General features: G+C 37.6%; 1 protein-coding gene across 1 annotated transcript in view; it reads right to left on the reverse strand.

Moving 5' to 3' along the window:
* The window catches only part of ARHGAP20 (Rho GTPase activating protein 20), a 68,726-nt gene that overhangs the window by 24,052 nt on the left and 24,244 nt on the right, over positions 1–20,430 (reverse strand). Inside the window, exons 2-4 of the mRNA XM_023762985.1 lie at positions 12,617–12,781; positions 7,359–7,508; positions 198–239 (exon numbers count right to left, since the gene is read on the reverse strand). Of these exons, the coding sequence (XP_023618753.1) occupies positions 198–239; positions 7,359–7,508; positions 12,617–12,781 (357 nt within the window). The remainder of the gene's footprint in view (positions 1–197; positions 240–7,358; positions 7,509–12,616; positions 12,782–20,430) is intronic.

A 20,430-nucleotide genomic window follows, 5' to 3' on the forward strand; every position in this document is an offset into this window, starting at 1 on the left:
AGAAAGAAATACATGATATGAGAAAACATTATTTATAGTATGTAGTAGCTCGTGCACAGTCTAAATAACAACTTATTTTGAGGACAAATGAACAATTTCTACTAAGGAAAAGGGGACGAGTTTGGGGTCTTTGCAGAGATGAATTTAACTCATTTAACTATGTTAAAGATTAAAAATATGTACACTGAAAAACGTACCTCTGAAGGAGAGAGAGCCATTTGTCCTTCAGTTCTGGGGAACTGCAAATGAAATGGGAGAGAAAAATTAAACCTCATAAAATACTTCTGCTAACATATTTAAGTCAATCAACTCTCCACAGCCTGCTGTTACTGACGTAGCTGCAAACTACTGCAACCTTGCCTCTGAAGCGAAACTCCCTGCTAGGAAAAACTGTACAGTCAAGTACAGTTTTATTAAAACCTTCTGGATCCAAGAGACACCCACTTTCTTACTTTATGACTCTTTTATGAGTGTTACTCTTATAGTGGAAAGAGCACTTGATTTAGAATCCAAACATCTGATTTCAAGGATATACGTAAACTATATGATGACGGGCAAATCACATAACATCTCTAAGCTTCAGTTTCCACATCTGTGAAACAGGGCTAATTATTTCAGAGTGTCTGGTAGCGATAAGTGCCATTCAAACAGAATGTATGCTTAACTTGAGATTAAAGAGATTAAGCAGAAATTTGGCATACCAACAGCCAAGAAACCAGTTTGTTGCCAAGAAAAGAAGCATTTATTTCTTCATACATATAGTAGAATTGTAATTTAGTAAATAAATACATCTAAAACGTTTCTTCTATTTATTTTTCTTTAAATAATTTTTTTTATTTTTCAATTACAGTTGATGTACAATATTATATTAGTTTCAGGCGTACATCCCAGTGATTAGACATTTATATAACTTAGGATCACCCAGATAAATCTAGTACCCATCTGACACCATACATAGTTATTACAATATTTTTGAATATATTCCCTATGCTATACTTACATGATTATTCTGTAACTAACAATTTGTACTTCTTAATCCCTTCACTTTTTTCAATCATCCCCCAAATCCCCTCCCGTCTAGCAACTGTTAAAATATTCTCTGTATCTGTGAGTCTGCTGTTCTGCTTGTTCACTTATTTTGTTTTATAGATTCACATGTAAGTGAAATCATATGACATTTTTCTTTCTCTGACTTCTTTCTCTCAAACAATATCCCTAGGTCTATCCATGTTGCTGCAGATTTCATTTTTTTTAAATGGCTGAGTCATATTCCATTGTATCATATAAGCATTACTTATTTTTTATACATTTATCTATTGATGAATACTTAGGTTGCTTCCATATCATGGCTATTGTAAATCATGCTGCAATGAACATATAAATGTATGAATATGTCTTTTTAATTCATGACTTGTTTTTCTTTGGATAAATATCTAATAGTGAAATTGCTGGTCCTTTGTCTCTTGTTATAGCCTTTGTTTTGGTAGATATATTGTCTGGTGTATTGCTATCCTGGCTTTTTTTTTCCCATTTCCATCTCATGAAATATCTTTCTCTATTCCTTTCACTTTGTGTGTCTTTTAATCAGAAGTGATAGCATAAATAATAAAGGTCTTGTTTTGCTATCCATTCAGCCACCGTATGTATTTTGATTGGAACATTTGATCCATTTGCATTTAAAACAATTTTTGATAGATATATATTTATTGCCATTTTGTTATTCATATTTTTGAGCTCCTCCTCCTCCTCTTCTTCTTGAGTCTTTAACATTTCTTGTGATACTGGTTTGGTGGTGATGAACTCCTTTAGCTTTTTCTTGTTTGGGAAACTCTTTATCTGTCCTTAGATTCTAAATGATAGCTTTTCTGGTAGAATAATCTTGGTTGTAGGTCCTCGCTTTTCTTTTTTTAAAAAAATATTTTATTGATTTTTTACAGAGAGGAAGGGAGAGGGATAGAGAGTTTGAAACATCGATGAGAAAGAAACACTGATCAGCTGCCTCCTCCACACCTCCCACTGGGGATGTGCCCACAACCAAGGTACATGCCCTTGACCGGAATCGAACCCGGGAACCCTCAGTCCGCAGGCCTACGCTCTATCCACTGAGCCAAACTGGTCAGGGCTAGGTCCTTGCTTTTTATCACTTTGAATATTTCATGCCACTCCCTTCTGGCTGAAGGCCCTGCTGAGGTGTTTACACTGAGTTTGACTGGCACTAGCCCCCACTGTCCTGGCAGAACAGGGTAGTTTTGTTGTTTGGTACTTTCCATAAATGTAACCATGCAGTATGCACTATTTTGTGTCTGGCTTCTTTCGTTAAACATCATGTTTGTGAGACTTACACATATTACTGCATGTGGTTTTTGATCACCCATTCTCATTGCTATATAATGTTCCATTGTTTGAATGCACAGCATGCATTACTTTAAAAATTATAAAGTATAAAGTATGTCAGGTTAATTTATTAAGATTGACTTGTGTAGTCGTCTTGTATTTCTCCCTTTCTCCTTCTCTATGCAAGCAGACAGGGCTTGTTTTCCTTAGTAAATTCTCAATCTCAGGCAGTTTTTACAGAACTAAAAACAGAAGATCATGGCTACCTACCTTAGAGTTTGATAAACTCCTCAGCTCATTTGATAAGAGCAAGGAGGGGAGGAAGCAGTCTGTCTGAGAGAAGGAAAAAGGGAAAGGCAGATTGGAAAGATTCCCTAAAATCTGAGAGAGGATAGAGTCTGTCATCCTTGACAGTGAGCTGGGAACCATATGTTACTCAGTGGAGGTGCCTCAGGAAACAGCACCCAGAAGAAATGATTGTGAGGGGCAATGAGGGAGACCTGTTCTTAGGCACCAAGGTTTCCATATCAACAAAGATACCTGCACCCCCCATGTGGCAAGGAGTATCTCTGGATGTACTAGTGAAAGAACAACACTAAGGACAGAAAAAGATGATGACCATAATAAATTGAAGGTCAGAAGCTTTTCATCTGTTTTGGAAACATCAGAGAAATCTCCTGTATTCTGCTTCTACCCTAATGTACTGGTAACAGGAGTTCCAGTAAGGAAGAAAATGTGATTTCTTAACAGCCCAGCAAAATGTGGGCTCAAGATGGGTTCTAATTTGATCTATATATAAACAGGCCTTTCTTGCATACCTGTTTGCAGACTAAGATTCATACTAGGTACTTAAGTTAAAATATTGATTCCTTTTTTAGATTTAAATATTGCCTGCGTCTTTTGAACAATGTTCCGGTTTTCCTATACGTTAGGTCCTAGAATAATGTGTTTTGTTCAACATTGTTTTATTGTAACATTGATTAAAAAAATGTGATTTCCTGGCTGAGGCCTCTGTGTGTGTATTTTGCATATCTGTATGTAACTGATGTGTTTAAATTGTCCCAGTATGAGTGAATGTGTGGTGTGTGTGTGTGTGTGTGTGTGTGTGTGTGTGCACTGTGTGAGGGAATGTAGTCTTGTCCAGAGTTGGGTCCTGCCTTGCTCTCTGAGCTGCAAAGATAGGCTCCAGCCACCTGTGACCCTCAACTGCAACAAGCCAGCTAAAAAAGAATTACCTTTCTTGTTTTCATAACCTTTACAGTATGTGTTGCTCAGACTTATTTCAATATTTAATAGTAGAGGTGTTTTGTGTCTGTATTTGGAAGCTTGATGGTGTTTTTTTGACCAGCACTATGCTGTAGGAACTTCCTCTTGCTTATATCTACGTATTAGCCTATGGTAAATTCCTTTCGGCCTTTTTTGAGATGTGCTGATCTATCCCATTTCCCGAGGTAAAGCGTGGAGAGTTCACATTTATGTTTGCTCGTCCCCCAATCTGACTTAATTAGAAATGCCCCACAGATTCTGGCAGCTGTTTGTCAATCAGATATTTCAAAGCTGTTATTGTTTTGCTTCTTTACTGATATTAGACTGACTGCTTCTTGAACTACCTGATGGCAAATTAAACTGATCATGGCCTCGATTTTCTGAATATTTACTGAGATCTAGATATCATTTCTGATGTTCTTCACCCCTTCCTAAAGATCTGATATCATTTCACTTCAGGCTGAAAAACTTGCATCAACATTTTTTTTGTAGTACAGTTCTGCTGGCAATGAATTCTTAATAAAGAAAAAAGATGTTTATTTTACCTTCATTTCTGAGGGATATATTTGCTGGATATAGTATTCTAGGTTGAAGTATTTTTCTTTCAACACTTTAACGATGCCATTCCACTCTCTTCTGAAAACACCATAGCTTCTGATGAAAAACCCACAGTGATGCAAATTGTTGTTTCTTCTCTGGCATTTTCAAGATTTTTCTCTTATTTTTGGTTTATAGCAGTTGTCTATAATATAACAAGGTGATGTTTTCTTCATGCTCCTGTTTAGTGTCCAATGAGCTTATTGAACTTGTACATTTTATGTCTTTCACCAAATCTCTAAGGTTTTCAAACCATTAGTTCTTTAAATATTCATTATGTCTCATTCCCTCTTTCTTCTTTTTCTGGAATTCCAATTACATGTATATTATACCTTTTGGTATTTTCCAATAAGTCTCTGAATCATTTTTCATTAAAAAATCTTTTTTAACCTTATTCTTCAGATCAGACAATTTGTATTGATTTAGCTTCAAATTTGCTCCTTCCCTTTTCATTTCCACTCTGCAACTAAGGCCACACAGGATTTTAAAATTTAAGATGTTGTATTTTTCAGTTCTAGAATTTTCATTTCGCTCTTTTTTATATTTTCTATTTCTCTACTGATATTGCTTATCTTTTCATTTATTTCAATTTGCTTTCCTTTTACCTACTGAACAGAGTATAAGAGTTGCTTTAAAGCTCTTTTCTGATAATTCCACATATGGAACATCTCAGGATTAGCCTTTTAACTATATTTTCCCTTTCCTTTTTCTTTGTATGTTAAGAAATTTTAGGTTGATTCTGGACATCACGATATTTTGTTTTGGAGACTGAGTTATGTCATAGTTGCCAAACAGTGTTGATGTTTCTGTTTCAACAGACAAGTAACTTGAGCAGACTCAAGCTGCAACTCTACCTCACCCACCGTGGGCAGCATCTCCTCAGTTCAATTATTTTATCCTTAGCTTCAAGTTGCTTTGAGTCTGTTCCATGCAGGTGTGGTTCAGCAGTTATCTAGAGATTTGGGTAGAGTCTATACACAAAATTTGGAGCTTAACTTCTCTGACGCTCTCCTTTTTGAGATTTCCTTCCTCACTTTTACGTGGCTGTGGTTGACCCAGACACTTGTCCTTCGGTTCTTCAGCAAAAAGACTTGGATCTTTTTGTAAGTTTAATTACCCTCCACCATGATGTGTCTGTTGCCTGCCTCAGGCTAATGCCTTAAAAACAGGAAACTCACCCACCAGTGCTGGTGCCTCTTTCCAAGTTTCAATTCCTCACCAAAACCTGCCAACTTCTATTCACTTTGCAGACCTTCAGGTCATTGCTTGCATTTTGTTCAGTTTTTGGTTGTTATTTGTAGGGTTATCAGCCTGTTAAGATCTCACTCTGCCATACCAGAGGCAGTACTCTCCAACATTCCTTTCTTAAACAAGTGATCTTTTAATTTTGAAATAATTTTAGTTTTTCAGAAAAATTGTAAAGATAGTACAGAAAGTCCCTATATACTAGTACCTCTCACCCACATTTGTCGAACTAAGAAACCAATAATGGTGCACTGCTATAAACTAAACTCTTGACTATTTCACCAGTTTTTCTATTAATGTCTTTTTCTATTCTAGGATCTAATCCAGGATACCACCTTGCATTTAGTTATCATGTCTCCTTAGTGTATGGTCTTAGTTTCTGCGTCTTTCCCTGTTTTCTTTTTTAATACCTTGACAGTTTTTAGGAGCACTACTTTAGGTATTTCTGGGGAATCTATAGGATATCCCTCAATTTGGGTTTGTCTGATGTTTTTATCATGATTAGACTGTGCTTGTGTGTTTTGGGGAGGAATACCATATAGGTGAGTTGTTTTTTCAATCACATTCTATCAAGGGATATATAATATTCACATGACACTGCTAGTTACACTAACCTTAATCACTTGGTTAAATTATTCTACTTTTTGAGGAATACAATGTATGTGATACTTGTCTCCACATTTATTTTCCATTCTTAAAAGAAGTTTTAGGGAAACTCCTTGATTAAAGATGTCATGTAGTCCCACCCCCTCACTCAAAATTGCTTCCTTCCACCTGTAACTCCAAGGAGATTAAGCAATTGAAAATGATAATATCTAGAGAAATCATCATGGAAAAGAAGATATGGAGAAAATGATAAAAAACACGTTTCTGCCAACTAAGTTCTTAAACTCTTGTGGTGGCCAACAGTGCACAACCCAATTTAATGACATGCCTTTCCTTTATTTGAAGATTAGTAGCTTGGGTTTTAGTTATCTGGCTTTTAAGATGATGCCTGAGGAGTTTGGTGGTAGTGGGGTGAGAAGAAGCAAGAAGAAAAACAGTACATGCATGTGATGAACACCAACTCCTTAAGTGTAAAACAAATACTGGACATGCAGGTCCAGGTGTTACAAATTTCAACTACCCGTTTGGTGTGCCCATCCTGCACTGAAAAGTGCCAAGTTAGCATGTTAAGGATAAGAGCACAAAGGTTCTCTATTCACAATTTCTCCAACTCCATCCTAGCCAGGGAGTGAATCTTAGAAAAGTAACTTTGACTTCTTGAATCATAAATTTGCTTTTAATCGGTCACATCTCTATGGATACTAAGTCAGAACCTGATGTAAAATTCAGGCACCCATTTATATCATGACATTAATTTCATTTTAATAGTTAAAAACAATTTCTTTAGAAAATTTGGGAACATCAACCACTTATTCAAACATAATTAGACTATTTTATAAAATTCCTTTCGGTAAAGATTTATTTCAGTGGTTTGAAAAGTCCAAAAGTCCAACTCAAAAGCACAATATGTACAACAATACTTAAACATTAGGAGAGGGAACGTTGGAGAGGGGGTCCTTGAGCTCTGATATTCTATTCCTCTCCCATGGCCCTGAAAGTGGTTCCGTAGAGCCCCTTTGGAAATCACTAATTAAATAAGATAAATGACTCCCAGAGTTCTCAATATTTACCATTACTTCTCATGTATTTTAATAAAAAGATCTTTGGGAGAAACATATGGCCTACAAGTGTCTTTATTTGGGGGTATATCAAAAGATGAGTCATTGACTTCAGAATAACTTAATCCGAATAAAATATCTTCCTTTAAACATTTAGAAAAAAAATTGATCAATTTTTTTCTCTCCATCCTAGAAATTACATAGTAGGCTGTATTTCATAGTAGCTAATCCGTGTACAAGCTATGTTCTTACCTGAAAGTGGCCACATAGTTCACAGTGGGCCAGCCCACTACAAATGATTTCATGGCATCGGTATTGCCTTCTCCCACTTCATCCACACAACTTGCTGTCCACATGTCACTTAATTTAATTTTATTTTTTATCTTAAAGTTGTTGTTATACCTAAAAAGATAAAAACCAGACAGGACTTATTATTTTGTCTCTTAAATTTTATGAGAGTTTCTGAATTTGTGATAAGAGAATAGCTTAAACGAATCAAGGAGACAAAGAATGTCTTATTAATTGTTTTTATCTTCAGTGTTTACTTACCACAGTGAATTGTAAAATGGTTGGCTACCCTCGCCCCAAAATGCCTTTGAAACATTACATGTATTAGCCCTCATGTCTGCATTTAGCCATAAACTGGCTACTTTATTTTTCTATATGTTGAGCACTGCATTTGGGTGGAAATCCCAATTTTAAATTTACTGCTGTTATAAAAAATTAATTCATTTATTATTTACAATTTGCTTACTTCCAAAAATATTTAAGTACCTGAACAAAAGATTAAGATACATGTTACTTATTAAAATATTTAGAAAATTTTCACCTTAACAGAGATAGCTATACTAAAAAATATAACCTGAAATTAACTAGAGGAATTTACAATGCATTTCAATATGAGTGGTTACAAGATTTTCTAGTCTTTAGAAGCAAAGGTTATTTTAGATTTCCTTAAGGATTTGTTCATACCATTTCCTCTTACATTCTGGCTAAAATTTAAAAACTAGCCCTAAAAACAGACCCTACATTAAACCAGAAAAAAAAGAGGCAAGAAAGTATTATATTTAAGTAGAGCTAACAGAATTAATATTTATCTCTGGAGACCCAGAAGGTGATCTACTTTAAGTCGATAAATTGCTTTTTGACAGTTTCCACCTAATCTCCTTGAGAACCTGATATTGATACCACTATATCACTTGACCTAATTCACTTATTTAATGCTCATAATGGACCTAAGAATGAAATAGTTAGCAGGCACTGGGAAGGATAAAGAAAATGCCAAGGGAAAGTTGGCTGCTTCTTATCATTCAGAACCACTTTTGGAAACACTAAAAGCTAAATGAAATAAAAGATACTTCATATGAAAGTATTCCTAAAACTCCTCATAGACTATTTTTTTTAAAATATGATTTTACAGATTTTTTAAGAAAGAGAGAGGAAAGGAAAGGGGGGGGGAGAGAGAGAGAGAGAGAGAGAGAGAGAGAGAGAGAGAGAGAGAGAGAAACACCAATGTGAGAGAGAAATATCAATAGTTGTCTTCTGTATGCACCCAACTGGGAACTGAACCCACAACCTGGGCATGGTGCCCTGACTGGGAATCGAACCAACAACCTGTTGGTGCATGGGATGATGTTCAACCAACTGACCCACACTGGCCAGGGCTCCTCATGGAATAGTTAGAGCTAAAACTCTTCAGTAGGATTTATAAAATGGAAAAGGATTTTGCTAGAACTATACATGAAGGTAATCTAGATTCAAAGCCTCATTTATGCTTTCTGTAGGGTACATTTAAGTGTAATAGAAAAGTGCCTGCTAGCATAATGCCTTCCTTCTATATATCACTTCAATATTTTTACCCTATTGTTATGTATCTTTTTATTTTTTAATTAAATTCTCAATTGAAAATAAAATCTTATTTTAAAAATCTTATTTCTTTTAAAAAATACTTTTATTGATTTCAGAGAGGGAGAGAGAGACAGAAACATCAATGATGACAGAGAATCATCAACTGGCTGCCTCCTGCAAGCTCTATACCAGGGATTGCCAGCAACCCAGCATATGCTCTGACTGGGAATCGAACCATGACCTCCTGGTTCATACATCAACGCTCAACCACTGAGCCACGCCAGCCAAGCTAAAATCTTATTTCTTGATGGCAACTATTTAGGTAATATAAAACTGAAACTACAAATCTTTTGGAAGGGAATGTTTTCATGCATTTTGTGTTTTCTAATGCAGGTCTCTTTTTATATTAGACTAGAGGCCCAGTGCACAAATTCGTGCAGCAGTGAGGTCCCTCAGCCTGGCCAGTGAGATCGGGCCAAAACCAGCTCTCCAATATCCCCTGAGGGGTCCCGGATTGTGTGAGGGTGCAGGCCAGGCTGAGGGACCCCACCAGTGCACAATAGGGGCCGTGGAGAGACGTGAAATGTTGGCCAGTCAGGGAGGGACTGCAAGAGAGCTCCAGGGCTTGTCTGCCTGTCTTGCTCAGTCCCGACTGGTGGGACCCCAGCAGCAAGCTAACCTACCGATTGGAGCGTCTGCTCCCTGGTGGTCAGTGCACGTCACAGTGACTGGTCGACTGGTCAACTGTCTGCCGCCTGATGGTCATGCATGTCATAGCAAGCGGTTGAGTGGCCTTAGCATATCATTAGCATATTATGCTGTGATTGGCTGAATGGCCGACCAGTCGACTGGACACTTAGCATATTAGGCTTTTATTATATAGGATAGTTCAGATACCATGTGGGAACTGCCACATCTATTACCTAAAAAAGAGTTACTTCAACAATTCTTTCCCTAGATCAATAAGATTCCAAGATTATTCATTTCCTGATATAAAACAAGGAGGTGTCTAGAGGTAGAAAGAATTATTTCCATTCTGATGGCTAATATTATTAAAAACTTATGTGCCAGTCATTATTATAAACACTTTACATATATTATTTAGTTTAATCCTCAAACATTTTACAGATAAAAAATGGGAGTCATGGCCCTAGCCAGTTTTGCTCAGTGGATAGAGCATCAGCCTGCTGACTGAAGGGTCCTGGGTTCAATTCCAGTCAAGGGCACGTACTTTGGTTGCAGGCTCCTCCCCGGCCTAGGCCCTGGTCGGGCATGTGCAGGAGGTAACCAATCCATGTGTTTCTCTCACATCAATATTTCTCTCTGTCTTTCCCTCTCTCTTCCACTCTCTCTAAAAATCAATGGAAAAATATCCTCAAGTGAGGAATAAAAAAAAGAAAGAAAAAAGAAACAGAGTTGTGGACAGATTTAAACACTTGCCAAAATTCAAACAGCTTAATTAGCAGAGCCGGAGTCTGAGCAGTGTGGCCTCCTGGCTTTATTTATGCTATTAAACGCTATGCATCTATCAAAAGCCCTGGATGGGAGTATATTTCTGAGAAGTTTCTTTCAGCTTCTCTATCATCAGTCTTTTTTTTAAAAATATATTTTTTATTGATTTCTTTTTAGAGAGAGAGGAAGGGGTAGGGAGAAAAATTGACGAGAGAGAATTATCACTGATCGGCTGCCTCCTGCACGCCTCCAACAGGGGATTGAGCCCGCCACCTGGGCATGTGCCCTAACTGGGGATCAAACCAGTGGCTTCTTGGTTCCTGGCTCCATGCTCAGCTGCTGAGCTACACCAGCTGGGTTCTATCTTCAGTCTTACTCTTTCGTCTGTTCGGACCTATATGTTCTCTCTACCTCAGGGGTCTTGGGTTTATTCCCCCCGCCAAATTAACTTACTCACACTTTTTAATGTCCCCAATGAAAGTAAAAAGTATTTAAAATAATCTTTCATGAACTGAATCTCTTAAACACAGCATTAAATCAATTGATATAGGTTTTGTCGTCTCATAAAAACATTTAAATGGATATAAACAGTTTTCTCCAAAGCAGTATGTAGAAAAAAATGACATACACCTTATGTGAGAAGTAGATGACAGGCACAGATTTTGCCAATATGTCTAAAATAGCAATTTTCTAGTGGGGAAAGAAACTGTCTTTATGTGAAAGGTTTTTTAGCAAAACATTATATAAGTTACATAAAACCACTTGCATGCTAGCAACAATCAGAACAATGATTTCAGGTAAGAAAACAAAAGACTTCTACTCTAAATATTGTCATAATTGTAGAAAAAAAAATCCAAACACATAAAATATGTCTGTATCCCCCATTGAAGTGCCATTTTCCCAGATAAAGACCTCCTTGCCTCTCCTCTGATGACTACAATAACCTCCTGTCCAGCCTCTGCTTCTCTCTGTGCCTGTTCTCTGATCCACTGTGAACTATCACAGCCAGAACAATATTTTAGAACTAGGAACCACATCATGCTACTACCCTAAACCTTCTGGAATAACATACAAACTCTGCATCATAGCCTTTGTGGTACCTAGCCTCCAAGATGGCCCCCAGTGAGCTATGTTTCCTGATATTCACAGCCTGGAGTAGTTCCCTTCCACACTGTGCCCACGGTGTCTGTGTGGCCCATGGAATACATCAGGTATGCCATTTCCAAAGTTAGCACATTTGCCTACTCTCGTCCTCACTCTCTTGGATATTTCACTCCATGGAAGCAATACCATGTTATGAGCAGCTCTATGGGGACCCAGATGAACAACTACAGCCTCAGGCCGATAGCAGCGAGGAACTGAGGCCTGCCAGCATTCACATGAGTGAGCCCGGAAGTGGACTCTCTAGCTCCAGTCGAATTTTGAGATGACTGTAACCCTGGCTGACAGCTTGACTGCAACCTCATGAGACCCCCCTGAGCCAGAACCACAGCTAAACCACTCCCAGATTCCTGAGTCAGAGAAACTGTATGAGATGTTTGTAGTTACCTACTGTTATATCTTGGGGTAATTTGTTAATGGCAATAGATAACTAATACAGCCTGCAGAGGTCCTGATAGCCTGATCCTTGTCTATTTCTCCAATCTCCATTCAGATGACTCTCCTCCTGTCCACTGTGCTCCAGTTACACACAGAGGCCTTCTTTTAACTCCTCCAAGGCCCAAGCTTCCCCGACCTCTGTACCTGGCATTCCTTCTTCCTAGACTGCTCATTCTCCTAATATCTGAATGGCTGTTTCTTCTCATCCATCAATGATTCCCTCCACCCTGAGTACACCTACCTAACATGTATCCCATTTTTACTTCATGTAGCACCCTATTTTATTCATAGCACTAACCACAATCTGTAACTACTGCCCTCCCACAACCATTAGAATGAATGTGCCAAAAAAGCAGGGACCATACCCATAATATTTTTCATGGTGTCTTCCATGTTTATGCAGAGAGGGGGACTTAAATGAACACTTGCTGAGTGAATAAACAGTTGAAATGTTATTTTGCAAAAACAAAGCAAACATAAAACTCCCTTCAGATATTAGCTACAGTTATGGAACCCAGACATTCTTACAGTGAGCTCTGACCAGAAAGGTTTCTTTTTTGGTGGAAGTGCAGTTTTATAATGATAACTGGGAGAGTATAGGGTATACTCACTTGCTTTTGGCCACAACAAACAGATCACTGAACAGGAAAAGATGCCGCTCCTGCCTTTGCAGGCCTCGTTTGAGTTCTACTCGGCTATCAATTAGCAGAGTCCTATTGGAGCACATAGATGATGACAGAAATGCACCCGTGTCCATGTTGGCAGAAGGACTTTCCCTGCAACAGCGAACACCACAGACCTTAGTCAAATGATCACACATAGGACTGACTGTCTATCCAATTATAGCTTACAGTTGGCCAAGAAATACAAATTCTATACATTTTTTAATGCGATGGCATAGTTTCCCAACTGGTCTCCCAGTCTATCTCCACACAGGAGTCTTTAACATTTCATTGTGCAATGTTTCAACCATAAAGCAAAGTTGAAGTTTTATAATAAACACAGGTACACCCCAAATTACATTCTATGCTTGCTTTAACATAACTATCCAACTATCTGTCCTTCTGTCTACTCATTAATCCATTTTATTTTTGGCATTTCAGTGTAAATTGCATACAGCAGTACATTTCCCTTTAAATACTTCAGCATACATATCATTAACTAGAGTTGAATATTTGTAATGAAAAAACTATATTATATTATCAACCAATGTTAACTCAATAAATTTTATTAAAATAAAAATAAAGTAAAATGTACATGAAACCTTGAACAAAATGTATGTACAATAATGCGCAAGTCTCAGGCGTATATTCACTGAGTTTGGATAAATGTATTCACCTGTATAATCTAAACCCTCATCAAGATGGAGAACATTATTACTTCTCCAAACAATTTCCTCTTCTCCCTTCTCAGTTATTATATAGATTAGCTGAAGATGGCATCTATGTACTGGTTCCTGGGTTGTTTATTTCTTCACTGCAGACTGAAACCCATTAGCTAAAGAGTCTGCTGGAACCATACTCAAATTTTCATACACCCAATTATTTTTAAAACCAGCCCAAACAAACCGATTTTTAGCCATTTATAGCTTGCCTGCTTTGCATCCTCCACAAAACTATGCCCAACATTTACTATCCATTGATGAGAGAAAGCCTTGTGGTTGTAAGCTGCCACATCACTACCACCCTTTGGAGCTCTGTGACCCAGAGACTCCAGAACCTGCTACTGAGCAACTTCATCTAGACATGTGATCTCCAGCGACCCCTCTTCAATCTCCATCACCTCAGGGACTCCCTGCCCTCCTCCCCTTCCAGATGGTGGCCCTTTGGCCACAAACCTCTAGATAGTCTCCTGCTGTGAGGGACTTCCTTTCTCATGCAACCTGTCCAATGGGCATATCCTTTTCCTTGATCAGCCCCCAAATCCCTCAAATTCCTTACAAAAGTCAATCCCTATGCCATCACCCTCAAGGCCACCACTATTGTGATTTCCCCTTCCCACCACTGAAGGTTAGTTTCACCTCTTTTGGAATTTCATATAAACGGAATCTTAGAATTTGTCAGGCTCTCCATCAAAGTATAGGGTGTAAGAGGCCATGTCCTGCCATCCCACGTACCTGGTTCACAATCAGCCACAGTCAGTGGGGCTTAGTAAGGCTGGCTTAGTTCTGTTTCTGGGTTTGAACAGTATGGGCCACAGTGTCTGACCTCCCCTGGGTATGCTAAAAGGCTGAGGACCATACGCTGTCCTGATAACTCTCCGAGGGAATGCCTGGTCAGCCATCCTTTCCTGTGACATAGGTGTTCGTGACGTGTGGGCTCCCCCAAGTAGCATCAGCATCAACATTTTAAAAATGCAAATTCTCTGGCCCACCTCAGACTTCCTGAATCAGAAACTCTGGAGGGCTGGCTCATCATTCTGTATTTTAACAAGCCATTTAGATGATCCTAATGCTCGTTGAAGTTTGAGAACTACTTTTGACTGCATAACACATTCTCGTTCTAACATTCTAAAATTTTACAACTGTGCACTTAAGTACTAGTATAAGTAGCATATATTTCTACTTCAGATAAGTCAAACTTCTCAGAGTTGTTCCATCATTCTTTGAGTTATAGCCACCTCTCCTAATATGTAAATTCCATTATGCTCATTAATGACTAGTTAAGTACATGCTATGTATAACTTAAAGAGATGTATAAGTGAATAACAAGGCAAGTGAATCAATCAATTAAAAAAAAGGGAAAGGGAATGTCTATGTTTGATAGTATGGATGGGAACTAAGCATAGAGAAAAGGCCCATATTCACTATCACAGAGAAAAATCCTTCTATTTCAAATTCTTTTGGTGTGGGGGAGCAGGAGGAGGCATAATGGTATCTTTTATCATGATTTCAAATTTATAGAAAATAGGAATGAAATTTCACTTGTTCTTGTGCAAACTGAGTAAGAACAAGGCTAGCAAATAATGAATAGATGAAGGAATGGCCAACATAGCATTTTACATAGCTTTAGTTTTGAATTGCCTGACAGGGGAAAAATCATCTTTTGCATTTTGATTTTAGGTGTTCAGTAAGTAACTGCTTTTTTATTATAATGATAAAGCATTAGCTAGCAGTACAGTTGAAACCAGGGATCCTCAAATTATTACTCAAAGGGTCTGATAGTAAATATTTTAGGCTTCACAGGTCATATGGTCTCTGTTGTCAATTTGAACTGCTGTTGTAACACAAAATCAGCCATTGACAATACCTAACTGTATAGGTGTGGCTGTGACCGAGTAACACTTCAATTAAAAAAACAGGCAGCCTGTATGGGCCATGGGTACCCAAGGCATTTAAATGCTTGTAGATAATGGTGAATCTGGAGCAATTAGTGAATTTTTTTTCCGGCTTGGGTTTAGCATAGATCAAAGGTTAATTAGACTATTTTTAAATGGTTTACATTTTAAAGCACTTCCAAATAATTTTTATATATACTAACTCATTTTCCATCTCATAATAATACTTTCAAATAAGTAGAGTTGGTGGTGGTGGGTGAGAATCTCCTATGAGTTTAAAATATTTTTCTCTTTCAGTGTGGATTCATTAACATACATTTTAAAGAGCGACATATAAAAATGATAAGAGATACCTCACAACTTAAGCAACCTAAGCATTGGTTTAAAATGCCTCACCACTCATGCAGCAGAATTTACTTGAGTAAAAATAAACATGTCAGTACCCACATAATTTAAAAAGAAAAACATTCTTTTGTAGGAGAAAACAAAAACACAAATAACCTTTGTGCTTTTTAAAACTACAATCTTAATCAGTGTTTGCTACTTACAAATGTATTTCTCAATTATGTGACTCTGATGTGTTTGTTTTTATTCTGAGTGCAATGTAGATGTGTTTATTTTAGTGTCTTAGGGTATGGAAATGGGGAGGAGGGTAAGAGTATAACCTTCTATTTAGCCTCTCAGTATAGCCTGACTAGGATTTACAAGTTATAATGAACAGAGCACTAAAATGAGCTAACAAATACAAGCAGTCTAAGAATTAACCTGTGGGTTTCTTATGTGTTAACATTACATTTTAAAATAGTTTTGTGAAGCTATTTCTGAAAGGCATAAGGGTGTCTTAGGGCCTTGATCATTTTTAATTAAAACTAGATAATAGTTCTCATAAAATTCGCCCACAGTAATATCTCTTCATAGTTTTTACTCAGGCTTATCCTAAAAGCAAGTCCACATTTAGGTACAGTTTTAGAGGCGGTGTTGCTTCATCTTAAATCACAGAAGAAACTAAAATATAGAATAGAATACTTCTTGGAAATGTCTATGTTTACACGTGGAAATCAATGAATGATTATGATGACAAGTAGTAGATAAGACCTGCTCACTCCAAATGCCATCTCTTCCATGAAAATTTTCTCAGTTGAATCCTTTTTAAAAAAACACATAAAACTTCACCCGAGGATATGTTTTTATTGATTTTAGAGAGAGAGGAAGGGAGAGAAAAACATCGATGTGAGAGAGAAACATTGATCAGTTGCTTCCTGCATGCGCCTTGACTGGGGACCAAAGAACCCACAACCTAGGTATGTGCCCTGACCAGGAATTGAACTTGCAACCTTTAGTTGCATGGGATGATGCTCCAACCAACTGAGCCACTCAGCTTGGGCTCAGTTGAATCTTTGCTTATGTCCCACCTTGAAGCTCTTAAATATTCTCACCCAACATATATTGAATGTATGATCACCATGTAATTATTTGTAATAGTGATCAGGGATGCCTTTGCTGGGTGTCTGCCATGTAGTCCTTAGTCTCAAGGAATTAGTTAGCAATGTGATACGGGGATCAGACAAGTAAGCACAGTGATAAACCAGTGAAGCAAGTGATAAAAGACATGCAGAGTACTAGGGCCACAGAGAAGAGCAAAACAAGGAGACCCTATCTGAGACTACACTGGCTAGGAAAGATTCTTGAAGGAACCTGAGTCTTAAAGGATGGACAGACCAAGGAAGGCTGAGAGCAGTCTAAGTGGAAAAATATGTGTGGTGTGCTTCGCTTACTGTCGGAAGCTGAAGGCTGAGTGGCAGGGCCTGGGGAAGGGCAGCAGCAGATGGATGTTTTTCCTAACACATTCAGTTTGTATGGGAATGCACGGTGTTTTGTAATACTCTGAAGAAAAGAGGAAGGCAAGCTTAGAGGAAGGAAGACCTTTAGGAATTTATTGCAGTAATCTTAGGCAAGAAATGTCATGGAACTGAGTTGGCAGTGAGAAGAGGAGAGAAGACACAGAAAAAACATATTTGAGAGATATTAAAACATAGATAAAATTTGCAAATTGATCAGTTGTGGAGGTTGCGGTGAAGATAGAATTGACTAAGAAAAATAATACAGAATTATTACCTAACCTTTTAAAATTTACTAATTTATTTTCCATCCAACAAATGCTTCCTGAGTATCTATCTATCTATCTATCTATCTATCTATCTATCTATCTATCTATCATCTATGTGTGTGTGTGTGTGTGTGTGTGTGTGTGTGTGTGTGTGTGTGTGTTGGCTAGACTTCATGCTCAATGGTGACAATATGGGGTAAATAACTTAGAGTTACCCTCTCCTCTTGTGGAATTTTGATTCTAGTTTCAATATTAGCTATCTGATATCACCTGTCAGTGCTGCTTAGTTCAATTTGTAGCAGAAATTGAAAACTACAGTCCACAGTCATATTTTATGGAGCTCACACAGAGGTTTTGATTTCAAATGTCTGATTCACCACATTCCCTTTCTTGCCAATTCTTTCCTTTGTTTACCGCACCTCTCAGGGACTTGAAAGCATTTAAGTCTGTGATTCTTGCCCTAATATTACTTTAAAAAAAAACAGTGCAGAGGTCTTTTATTTTTTTTAACACGTATCACGCCACGAATTCATAGGGAACGTGTTCCAGCAGCTCAGGCTCCTTTCCACTGGTTCTCACAAAGTGCGCTTCTCTGGGTGGAGTCGGTGGGCGCTTCAATTAAACCCAGGTTTCTCTTTGGCTTCCTTCTTTTGCTGATCATTTTCCTTCACACTTTCAGGTAGCTATCTTGGTTCTTAGAGTGCTTAATATGCTCAACATGTACTTTACTTCTCTTGGCAAGAATCTTGCCCTTAACTTGTTTGTTTACAACAATGCCCACCACATGCTGGGTTATGTAGGCTCCTCCAGTTTGGCCATGGAAACATTTGTGGGGCATTCCTTTTGAGCAGCGCCTGTTCCCTTGATGTCTACATGATCACTTTTCTTGTAGATGCACATGTATGTGGCCAAAAGAACAACTGCACGTTTTCTAAAAGGCCTAGAGAATATATAGCGGGAGCCTCTACTCTTTCCCTTTTTGTTGGTAATTTTGACAAATTACTGGAAGATGGCAGTGCCAACTGAAAGGGTTACTTTTTAAACTTTATTGTTGAAAGCATTAGAGATGTCTCCTTTCTTTTCCCATTGCCTCCCTCCACCCTGGCCCTATCCTTCCCAGGCCGTTACCACACTATTGTCTGTGTCCATGGGTTATGCATAAATGCATATAGAGTTACATTGTTTTAACCTAGTTTAATTTTTTTAAAATTTCTTTATTGGTTAAGGTATTACAAATGTGTCCTCATCCCCCCATTAATGCCCAACCGCCCCCCCCCACTCATGCTCTCATCCCCCTGTTGTCCGTGTCCATTGGTTTGGCTTATATGCATGCATACAAGTCCTAATTTTGAGTTTTAAAAATATTATGGTAAAATACACATAAAACTTACCATTTAAAAATGTATAATGTAATAGCATTTAGCATATTCATAATGTTGTATAATCATCACCACTATCTAGTTCCCAATATTTTAACAATCCCCATAGGAAAATCTGTATCTATTATGCAGTCACCCCCATTGCCTACTGTATCCAATACCTGGCAACTACAAATTTCATTATGTCTATGGATTTGCCCACTCCGGATAGTTCATATGGCCTCTTGTGCCTGGTTTCTTTCACTTAGCATAATGTTTTCAGGTTCACCCACACCATAGAATGTATCAGCACTTCAATCCTTTTTGTTGATAAATAATACTCCATTGCATAGATATAGCACATTTGTTCATACATTTATAAGCTGATGGGCATTTGGATTGTTTACATCTTATGGCCATTGTAAATAGTGCTGCTCTAAAAATTCATGTTCTATTTTGTTTGAACATCTGTTGTTGTTTCATTTTAGTATATACCCAGGAGTGGATCATATGGTAATTCTATGTTTAAACTATTGAGGAACCACCGAATTGTTTTCTACAGTGGCTGGACCATGTTACATTCCCACCAGCTTGACTCTTATTTCTTTCAGTCTCCACATAAAATCACACCTGATGTTTACAGGGTATTTAACTACAAAATAAAATCTCCTGAGTCTAGATCCTCATAATCTTTACTATAGTTTACAATGAACTCCTAACTGGACTCTCTACTTCCTTGCTCTCTCTTGTTCAATCTATGCTACTCACTTCTCACTTCTTTCAAATTAATTGTTCTGATGCATATTATCAATGATCGTGGCATATGCTCTGTCTAAAGCAGCGGTTCTCAACCTGTGGGTTGCTACCTCTTTGGCGGTCAAACGACCCTTTCACAGGGGTCGCCTAAGACCATCCTGCATATCAGATATTTACATTACAATTCATAACAGTAGCACTATTACAGTTATAAAGTAGCAACGAAAATAATTTTATGGTTGGGTCACAACATGAAGAACTGTATTTAAAGGGCCAGAAGGTTGAGAACCACTGGTAAAGAGTAAGCTCAACTCATTAATCTAGCATTCAAGATCTAGCTTGTGCCTTACCCTACCTGGTTATGATGATATGTCAGGTTAGAACTCTATATTACCTGTATAAAGGTAACCCTAGTGAGTTGTAGAGAAGAAATTAGTTCAGAAGTAATTTAGAACAAAAAGAGATGACTACTGACATGAAGCTAAAAAACACACACTATCAACATCAAAATTCTATCTTATTCAGCAATAAAAATTTGTCCATTAGATATTTGTATCTGAAACATCTCAACATTCAAAGCACATTTTAAGGAACTCTAGTCTAAAGCAATTATATGTCTTACTGATGGGGTGAAAATGTACTATTACATTTCTATAGCCATCATCTAAATAAAAATCACATTAAAATGATCAAAGAAAACTCTACATAGAGATTATAACATGATGTGGTTGTATGCAATATGTACTATTATTTACACTTCCAAATTAGCATCAATGATTAAATGATGCATCATGTAACTCATATTATACAGTCCAAATTCTAACTTGCTATTATAGAATAGAGCCTAGTGATCATGTTAATACCAGGATCAAAATGAACTAAGCTAGGCTAAGGGATTATCAGTTATATGAATGAATGACTGGACAAA

This window comes from Myotis lucifugus, unplaced genomic scaffold, assembly GCF_000147115.1.
Source record: "Myotis lucifugus unplaced genomic scaffold, Myoluc2.0 scaffold_270, whole genome shotgun sequence".
Taxonomy (NCBI): Eukaryota; Metazoa; Chordata; class Mammalia; order Chiroptera; family Vespertilionidae; genus Myotis; species Myotis lucifugus.